Source organism: Taeniopygia guttata, chromosome 13, assembly GCF_048771995.1.
Source record: "Taeniopygia guttata chromosome 13, bTaeGut7.mat, whole genome shotgun sequence".
Classification (NCBI taxonomy): Eukaryota; Metazoa; Chordata; class Aves; order Passeriformes; family Estrildidae; genus Taeniopygia; species Taeniopygia guttata.
Genome location: NC_133038.1, coordinates 15,219,910 through 15,230,172, shown reverse-complemented (window position 1 = coordinate 15,230,172; position 10,263 = coordinate 15,219,910). Strand labels below are relative to the sequence as shown.

The following is a 10,263-nucleotide window of genomic DNA, read 5'->3' as shown; positions in this document are numbered from 1 at the left end:
GGTACAATGGAAACAGCTTGTTTTGACACTTACAGTACATCTCAAAAAAAAAAAAAAATCCAAACAAAAAAACACCAAAAAAACCCCAAAACCCCAAGAAGAAAAAGGGAATTATAATTTCAACTGGGAATAGAATGACAGCAGGAAATCAAATTCTTTAAAACAAGCTTTTTTTTTGTTTTCTCCCCACCCTTCCGAAACTCCATCCTTGCCCCTCGGTAAAGAAGTGCTGGCAGCTCCTGCTCGCACAGGAGCAGCTCAGGTCTACCTGACCCCTAACTCAGCCAAGACCATTCAGCAAAATGATTGCATTCCCAAAAAACTTCTGAGTGGAACAAGATTCTAGTTTTTCTGAAATGCTCTCTACTGAATTCCAGCCAAGAAAAGAAAAGAAAAGAAAAAACAAAAAATAAAGTTTTGTTTTCACTGTTTAAGGCATCTTTTTTTTTATAACATTTTCTCTTCACTCACAATGATGATAGTCATGCAGCAGTTTAATGATAAAAATATATTAATATTTTACTATACAGCAGCAAGAAGTTAGTCAATTAAAAGCACACCAACTTTTTTTAAAAGAAAAAAAAGAAAAACATAACTGAAAAACAACGAAGACAACCTGTAAAAGTCTATTATTATTCTTATTATTATTACAAACAATTTCAATTTGGAGAACACACCTGGACAGATTAGTGTTCTGACAAATCTGTGTTTCCCTAGCCTAGGCTTCGAGCAGAGCCCGTGCCCGGCGGGAGCTGGGACGGGGAGGGCAGGGCACGGCCAGGCTCGCCAGGTATGTAGCCAGTAATAAGAACTAGCACCACAGCTACATGGAAATCCATTACGGACACACACCGGCTTGGCTTTCACTGTCCAACCAAACTCCGACCCCCATGGCTCAGTGGGATCACGCTGCCCTCGCTGCACTGCTGCTAACAGCCTACGGGAGTGAACGGGGATCAAAGCATCGCTCCGAGTTCAGGAGATAGTGCTAGTGCCAGTGGCCACACGGAAAGACTCGCTACCTGCTGTCCAATAACAGGTGGACTGGAAACCGCTGCACGTCAGGTTAAGTACTTTAAGTACACAGAATAAAAAAAATATATTATGAACAATACAAGTACATCTCATATACACAATAATGACAATACGCGTACTCAGTTGTAAACCAAACAGGTGCAGAAAAAAAATATTATGGGAGGAAATTCTTTACTTTTCGTTTTTTTTTCTCTCTCTCTCTCTTTTTTTTTTTTTTCTTTTCCTCTTTTCTTTTTTTTTTTGTTTTACTATTTGATTAACTTTGGTTCAAACGTAAAAATCACAAGTTAGCAAATTTCATTTAAATGCCTTTTTTAATAATTTTTCTTCATGTTCACAGAAGTTTCACTGACCATTTTTATATGTTTAAGGTCCAGATGCAATGCATATTGTATAAAAGAGAGCACTTATTGTTTACCTTGCATGAATTAAACCTACGTACCTTTTAACTCTACAAACTTCTGCATAACATTTAGACAAAGCTCAGACACACAGCATGCCTAGCCCTCATATATATATATACACATCTCTAATCACAGGTATATAGGGTGTCAAATATACTATAGTAACCTCCATGTAAGGTTCGAAATTTGGTAACAAAATGAGAAGAAAAAACTAAAAATATTATTTTACGTGTTCTAAAATATCTCTTTTTTTTTTTGTGCTAAAGTCAAATGTTAGCTCAACATGAAAAGGACTTTTTTTTTATATAATTCAGCAATATTATAATCTTGACCATTTTTGCAAACACTTTTAATAATAATAGCTTAAACGTGTACAAAAGTTCTCGGTTAATTAGGGAAATAAACACTCAGTTCTTTATATTTTTAATCAAGTAGGAAACACAGTTCATATATAATGTTATTACTTTTTTTTTTGACTCTTTTTTTTTGTGTGTTTTGTTTTTTTTTTTTTGGTTTTTTTTTGTTTTTTTCTGTTTTGTTTTGTTTTGTTTTTAGCAGCTGCTTACTGTTTGATACGGTGGGTAAAGTGGAGGAACATCCAGCGATGGGTGGCGGGTCTGAGGCGCTGCTGCTGCCGGGCGGCGGGGGGGGCGCCGGGCGGGCGGCGCGGCCGGGGGGGCTCCGGGCGGAGGGGGGGCTCCGGGCCGCCGCCCCCGCGCCCCGCCGCCCGCCCGCCCTCCCGCCGGCGGCGGGGCCAGTCCGCGTCCCGGGGGGCGGGCGGTCAGTCCTCCTCGGGCTCCTCGGCCTGCAGCAGCGCGCCGGGCGGCCCGGCGGCGGCCGCCTCGGCCTCGGGGGGCGGCTCGGCGCCCACGGCGGGGGCGGCGGCGGCGGCGGCGCGCTTGTCCCGCTGCTTCTCCTGGATCTTCTTCATCTCGTCCGAGTACTTGCAGAAGGTGTGGCCGAACTTGGCCCAGACCTTGTAGGGGACGGTGATGGAGTTGCGGTAGGTGGGCTTCACCTCGCTCACCCGCATGAACACGCCGTACTTGTTGGAACCCACGTCGAAGAAGAAACGCTTGTTGTCCACAGTCAAGGAGGTGCCCTCGGGCAGCTCGGCCGGCTCCTCCTCCACGCCGTAGTCGTCGATGAGCTTGGCCAGGGCGTCGCGGAACTCGATGAGGCCCTGTGCGGGCAGCGCGATGGTCTGGCCCTGCGTGGAGCCCAGCCCCGGGCCGCGGTTCACGGTCTGGCGGACGCGCAGGAAGCGCCCGCGCTGGTTCTCCTTCAGATCCATGTAGTACTTGCGGTTCTCCCGCACCAGGAACTCGCTCTTCAGCGCCCGCCGGGGCTCGTCGGCCGCCTGCGCCAGCTCGGGGGGCTGGCTGGGCCCCAGCTGCGCGTAGTGCTCGATGAAGTCGCCCAGGTAGTCGCGGAACTCGACGGCCACCGACATGGAGAGGGTCAGGCGGCTCTTGTTGCCGCCCGCGCCCACCTCGGCGATCTTGAGGAAGCGGCCCTTGGCGTTCTGCTTCACGTCCAGGTAGAAGCGCTTGTTCTGGATGTCCACCCGCTTGGAGGCCAGCTCCTGCGTCTCGTGCTGCAGCCCGCCGCCCGGGCCCCCGCCGCCGCCGCCGCCGCCGCCCGGGCCGCCGCCGCCCGCGCCCGGCCCCCCGGCGCCCGCCGCGCCCCCGCCGCCGCCGCCCTGCTCGCTGCCGCTGTCTCTGTCCGCCATGATGCCGCCGCCGCTCCGCCGCCGCCGCCGCTCGGGCCTCGCCCGCCGCTGCTCGCCCCGGCGCGGCCGCCCCCGCGCCGCCGCCGCCTCCTCCGCCGCCGCCGCCGCCTCCTCGGCCGCCCCCGGCCGCCGCCGCCGCCGCCGCCTCCTCCTCCTCCCGCCGCCGCCGCCGCCGCTGCTGCAACAGCCCCCGCGGCCACCAGCCGGCCGCACTCTCGCGAGATCTGCCGGAGCGAGGAGAGGGCGCGGGAAGGCGGCAGAGAGCGGCCCCCGCCGCCGGCCGCCCCGGCGAGCACGGCGGCAGTGCCGCGCCGCCGAGCGGCCGCCGCGGGTACTGCAGCTGCGCGCTCCCGCCGCGCACCGGCGCCGCGTCCGAGCCCCGCTCCGGGCGGCACCGGCGGCACCGGCGGCACCGGCCCCGCTGCACCGCGCTCCCGCACCCCGGGGGCAGCCGGCCGGCCCCGCAAGAGCCGCCGGCTTCGTGCTCCCCGCAGCGAACCGTACGGGAGAACGCTCGGCAGCGGGCCCTCCTCCCGGGTGGGATGCCCGGGATGCCCGGGTGGGATGTGCGTTTATTCGGGGTTGATGATGAAGTTAATGAATGGGCCTATGGCGTGGCGCCGGGCCTGGAGGCTCGGGAGCGCAGCAGGAGTGGGGACCGGGGGGATCGGGCGTCCCCCCGCAGCGGGGGCTCGGAGGTGGGGCTTGGAGGTGGGTTTTGGAGGCTTGGAGGTGGATTTTGAAGGTTTGGGGGTGGGTCTTGGAGGTTTGGGGGTGGGTTTTGGAGGAGATGCTTTAGCTTCTAGTCCTTGTTTCCAAACCCTCAATTTGAAGCCAGCTCCAGCCCAAGTAAGGATGTTTTCTCCTGATGCTGCAGGTCAGGAAGCAAACGGGTCGGATTGCTCTGGGTAGAACTCGCTTCCCTGCCTGCTGCTTCCAGGACTGCTGACTTCTGTGGAAGGCATGGATGTACCTCTAGCATCCCAAAAACCCTGCAAGTGTTGCACAAAGAGTGGTGCTATGAGGTGAATTTTCGGGTGGCCTGTGGAATGTGCTTGGCACACAAATGTCTTTCTCGTGGAGACAGGGAGGGATCTGCTGAGACATCTTGTTGCGTTAGAGGATGCTCAGATATCCCAGGAGGAGCCCTCAGCCTGCCCCATGGCTGTGGTGATGGCGACTCCGTGGGTAATTTAAAAAAAAATACACAGAGAAACAGTTTCCTTTTACCACAGAAACAATATTTCAGCACTGGCTGTCAGAAAGCCCTGAGCGCTGAGGATGTGCAGCGCTCTCCATGGCTGCTGGGTTTGATTTTCAGCCTACCTGAAGTGTCCTGGGTGTTTCCTGGCATGGGAGCTGTGTGTCCAGGTTGGCACCACCACGCTGCCCCATGGCAGGCTGCTGCTTTGGCAACCCCTCTCTCTTGATTTCTCTTTTTATGCTCAAGTCAAATGACATGAAACAACCTAACCTGCGGCCTGTTGCAGTCACCAGCAGGTGTCCTGATGGATGAACCATGTGTCGTAGAACTGGGAAGTGCAGGAGGAGTTGTGTTTGTGCCCTGGAGGCACATGGCCCTCTGCCTCTGACTAGGGTGCAGTGAAAATTGCTGGTGCTGAGGATGCTGGCCAGAAGCAGAGGTTATTTTTCCTCCCCAGCACATGCCAGTGGTACCTTTTCAGGAGTGGGTGCACTCCAAGTGGATACCAACAATCCTGTGAACAACCTGCCAGTGTCGGTGCTTTGGTGGGATGATGTTTTGTGAGATTCTGCTTGCCCAGCACCTTTCAGTGTTGAAAGTCACAGCTACTACCTAATGCTCTGATTTTGTGCCTGAATTTGGCTTGAATAAGGCATTTGCTTATTGAAGTAAACAAAACAAAGGAAAAAGAAGTATTTTCTTCCCAAAGATAGTTATCTTTTCCCAAAAGTTATCTTTTCTTCCCAAAAGATAACATTTTCAAGTGGGAGCTCTACCACAGCAGCCCATCCTGGGGACCCACAGGAACTTAAATTGGTCTGCCCAATGCTAAAACAAGATCATGTGGCCAAGGCAATCTTGGGATGGCTGCTGAATGAGGCAAGGTGTAAAGTAGGATGGACCAGGGTGATGGATAAGTGCAGGAGCCAGGGGAGTCTCCCCACACATTGTCCAGGTTCGGCCTTGTCCAGGCCAAAGACTGGATCGGGATCTTGCAGGGAGCTCCTGGTCCCATGCTGCCCGTCCTGGCTGTTGCAGTGCTATCAGTGGCTCCCATATGGTTATCAGGCTGCACACTGCACTGCCTCTGTGGCTTCTGCTGAAACCCATCCCAGATCTCTTTGCTCTGAAAATCAGAAATCTTTTCATCTCCAGCCCCACAACTCTCAGTTTAGGGATTTCACAAGATTTTCTAATGGCTTTTCTTCTTCCATGTGTCTCTCAGTAGCAATTATACCCCCTTCAGCCCTGTTCTGATAGCCTAAATGAGACCAAATTTAGGTAGCTTCCTCTCATAAGATAATCCTCCTTTCTTTGACTGTTGTAGTCATTTTTCACACCAGTTTCAGTCCCTTGGAAAGACAAGGGAAAAGGTTTTCAGAGTTGTGGCTGGGATTTCAGGCTTAAGATCAATGGGCCTTTTGTTTTGAAATCCAATTCAGTGGGCTTTTAAGAACATATCTGATCATTACTGTGAGCATCTCAAAGTTTGGAGCCCCAGCTACGAAACAACAACGCCGCTGATTCCAAGAACTTGTACAAACATTTATAATCAACAGGAGGCAAGCTAAGAGCCATTCAAACAAGAGATAAGATTAGTAGCTGAAGTGGCTGGGCTGCAATTGTTATTGTGCAAGTCAAAGAAAAGGCTGTCACACATGGAGGATATTGCCAAGCAAGATTCATTTGAGTCGCCGAGTCATTCTTCTCTCATCCGCTGTCTGAATTCTCCAGACCTACTCAGGCTGCTGGGTTAGGAGGTGACTGAGTTTAGACTTTTTTCCAAGTTGTGTCAGATATTTCCCTTGGTCCCGCTCTTGTCCAGCACCCCTACCGTGGAAAAGGGGAAAAGGGAAGTTCAGAGAACTTCCTGTGCCGTGATGGGAGTTGGAGCACTGAAGCAACTGAAGCCAGGTTGCTGTTGCCATCTCTCAGATGCAGAGCACTCAGGAGGCTTTTACAGCCACGGGGGGATCTCTGAGGCTGGCTGAAGGCTCAGACCAGCCCCTGGACAGGAAGGTGTAACAGGATGGTGAAAGCTCTCTTTGCTCTCCATCTGGATCCTCCTCGGAGTGTGCCTTTGGAGAGAGGAGTTCAGCGTGGCTCGTCCACTGCTGTGAGGCGTTGGTTACCCTGTGAACAAGCCCCATCGTGTGCAGCAAACAAGAAACCGGCACACAACATATGAAAGTCATTTAGGAAGATGGAAATGATGAGCGGTGCACACAATAGCGTTGCTATTAGGATCTGTCGATCCTAATTAAAAAAATACTTCCCAATGAAAATTATTTATAAAAAGAAATCACAGTGACCCTAAATCAAATTATTTGTGAATGGTTTTTAGTCTCCCAGATCAGTTAAAACTCCTGTGTTAGTCACTGGACATCATCCAAGCTACATGCTGAATGAATAACATCCCTGCCAAATGTCATTTTTTTTTCACCCTCACCAAGTTTGGCACAGGACAGTTAAAGTCATTTTTCTAAATATCTTTCAGAACATCAAGCGACTGTAAAATAACAATGGGAAAGCTTGGCCACAGCCAACTGCAGCCCTCCAGTTGGAACCGCTTCTCTCCAAGAAAGCAGCTCCACTTCCTTTGATGATCTGTTTTGGGGGAGCACCGAGGCAAGGATTCCTCCATGGGGGTACTGGAGGGTCACTGCCCCAGGGGTAACCCTGCCACGGAGCCTGGCTTCCAGCTGTTCCAGCGTGGGGCACAGCTGGATCCAGACTGGCCCTGGGTACAGGGTTTGTGTCTTTTTGGCCACCTGCTAGAGGGTGACATCCCGAGGACAAACCAGCCATTCCTTGTCCACAGTGGCAGTTTCCATGGTGAGCTGTAACGACGCCTCTTCTGCTCACTCTTCAGAAACAAAAAACAAACAAAAAAGAAAGAAAGAAATAAGGAATCAATGACTGCACAATGGCAGAACAAGTTCTTGCTGCTTGTGTCTGCAAAGATAAAGGGCTAATTCTTCTAAGCACTCTGTGATGTCCTATCCAAGTGAATTAAGTTTGGGATTGTTTTCATGATGGCTTGTTCCAACTCCAGCGTGCTTTCTCTCCTTTGACTGGCCTGCAAGTCCCCCACTGCCCGTTTCTCAGCTGGCTTCCCCCTCATTTGCTCTTTCTGACCATGGAGGTGCCATCACCTGCAGAAGGTTAGGAGCTTCCCCAGCTCTTGGTTCTCAGAGACCCTAAGAGGGAAGCATGGTTCTCCAGCTCCCCACATAATCCAGGAAGTGCTGGCTGCTCTTCTGTTGAAAGCTAGCAATAAATGGCCACCAAATTGCAATCTTGCTGGTTTCAGTGAGACTAATTTATAAACCCAGGGGTCTCTGCTCCTTGTCTCCTAAGGTGGAGTAAGGATTGGAGCCCAGCATTATGTGTGTCACCTGTGTATGTGACTGCCTGTTTCCCAATATCCAGGTGGCTTTTTTGCCTCCAGTTGAACTGGTGTGATGCCTGGGTGGGCCTCCTCCTTTCCTTCCCTCTTCCCATGCCCATGGCATTGGCTGGGAAGGTGCTCTGTCCACAGGGATGTCCAGGAAGGTGGGCATAGCTGGCTCACAGGCACAGCTGCTCTGGCTCCTGTGACCAGCTGGTTCATCTTTTTATTAAGATGTCAGCACCTCCTGTGTTTTTGCTGTTTGATTCCTCTTGTTTCCCTGCTGCCTTGCTGCTGTCTCCAGAGCTGTGCCCAGATGGTCCTGTTGTTCCTCCAGCCATGACTGCTGGTTCTGGACTTGCACAGCCATGCAGCAAGGCAGCTGACACCCTCTCTGCTCTTGCTTTTCCTTCTGGGCTTGTGGACATGCTGGGGGTTGTGAATCCATGCCCTCAAAGCACGTTTTTGGGAAGTGTGATTTAGAAAGCACTGGCTGGCATTGTCTGCAGGGTTCTGGGTTTTCCAGCTTTGCCTGATAGAGGCGCGTCCCCCTCCCGTGCCACAATGCCTGCTTTATCCTGCCACTCATTTACAGCCTCTAAAGCTGTTGGATCACACCAGGTGGGGTCCCTAATGTGTCCAGGAGCAGTCCAGCTGGTGCAGGGTCCCAGAGGAGAAAAGGGTGGGAGAAGGCAGAGAGAAGCCTTGGTTCCAGAGACTCCCAGGTATGATTGTGACTCGGATCTCCACACCTCCTCCTCCAGCCAGGGGACATTTCTGGCTATTTGTAACTTCTGGTTTTGAGGTTAATACTCCAGCCCCTCCCCAGTGCAGCTTTTTGCAGGCTGTGATTCTTTCTCAGATTACTTTAAACCCCCTTTCCTTAAAAAGTATGTGAGGATGTTGGACTAGATCTTTTACAATCTGTTCCCAGGCAGCAAGGTTGCTCATAGAGCTGGGGTGAAATGGGCTGACTACTTCCATGTGGGGCCAAAGAAACCCCAAACATCTGCGAGGATGAGAAGGAAGATACAGAACAAATCAGTTCTGAAATGAGATTTAGAACAAAACACAGTTTACCAGTTTTGCACTCAAGAAAATGATGCTTTGACTTTTTCTTTTCCCCAGAAGTTTTTCACTGAAGATGCTGACCTGACTGTTGCCACTGGGACAGGATGTATTGAATCCTCAGCTCTCAGATGAGCTGGCTGCTGCCAGCATGACACAGAGCTGTAGTTTGACCCCAAATGGCAGCTCAGCACCATCATCCACTCACTCACTCCCCTCTGATGGGGTGGGAGAGAGAATGAGAAGGAGGAAAGTGAGAAAAACTGGCAGCTGAGATAAAGACAGTTAGGGAAAGTAAAACTACATGCACCAGCAAAGCAAAGCAAGCAATCTGTTCCCCACCTGCCATCGCAGGCACCCCCAGCACAGCAGAGCTGGGGTATCCCTTGGGTCAGTGGGGGTCAGCTGTCCTGGCTGTGTCCCCTCCCAGCTCCTTGTGCACCCCCAGCTGCTCACTGGTGGGGTGATATGAGAAGCAGAAAAGGCCTTGGTTCTGTGTAAGCCATGCTCAGCAATAACAAAAACATCTCTATGTTATCAGCCATGTTTTCAGCACAAATCCAAAGCACAGCCCCATAGCAACTACTGGGAAGAAAATTAACTCCACCCCAGCCACAACCAGCACACAGAATCCCAGCTCCTCATCCTCTGTGGTGTTTGGTTTACATGACTCTGAAAGGAAAACTCTCCCAAAACTCACACAAGGAAGAACAAACTCGAGCTGTGCAGTACAGAGAAGGGCTCAGATCCATTTCTGGATTGCAAGTAGCTGATGTTCCTGTGGTGGAACCTCTTGCTGCATCCAGATAATTGTCCCCCTGGACCCTGCACCCAACTAGTGATTTTAGTGCCTCTGGTTTTGAATCCTCTTTTCCTGTGGTGGTAAGCAGCAGCCACAAGGCTAATGGGTGTATTCAAGACTTGTTCTAGCAGTGTTAAGCTCATTGCAGAAGCTCAGGAGCTGCCTTTTGGCTCCTGGGGGCAAATGTGTGTGTGTGAGTGAATGCAGCCCTGCAGGCACAGCTGATACCTAAAGCAGTAATTTCAAGGTTGCTGCATAAACCCAGGAATAGACTAATACCTACCTGGAGGAGAGCAGAGGCATTGGAACTTAATTTAAACTCTTCCAACTCCCCTCCCTCCCAATTCTAAGATAAATGGACAAAAACATGCTCTGGAAGCTCTTGTGGAGCCCAGCCAGAGATGAGCAGGAAGGAGCCAAAGGCATTTCCACAGCTTGTCTTGCTGTGCTGGAGGCTTGGAGAGGTGTTTATAAACACCTTTTCTGCTCACAGTGCTCTTGGCCCCTCTCTGGCTCATGGCCAGGCATGGCCCTGGTCCAAGCTTGTTTTGAAGTGTTTCATCCCCCGTGCTTTGCAGAGCTGCCTTGGTGCTGAGGCTGAGCAGGGATTTGCCCTGGGAGCAGGTC

General features: G+C 51.4%; 1 protein-coding gene across 1 annotated transcript; it reads right to left on the bottom strand.

Moving 5' to 3' along the window:
* Window positions 1–2,105: 2,105 nt before the first annotated feature.
* On the bottom strand, window positions 2,106–3,264 carry PURA (purine rich element binding protein A). The gene has a single exon (XM_030283981.4). The coding sequence runs from the start codon at window positions 3,169–3,171 to the stop codon at window positions 2,221–2,223; it is 951 nt and encodes a 316-aa protein (XP_030139841.1). The 5' UTR covers window positions 3,172–3,264; the 3' UTR covers window positions 2,106–2,220.
* Between the last annotated feature and the right edge of the window lie 6,999 nt (window positions 3,265–10,263).

Excerpts from the sequence above, each read along its gene's own strand:
- PURA (XM_030283981.4), bottom strand. The coding sequence starts at position 3,171 with ATGGCGGACAGAGACAGCGGCAGCGAGCAGGGCGGCGGCGGCGGGGGC.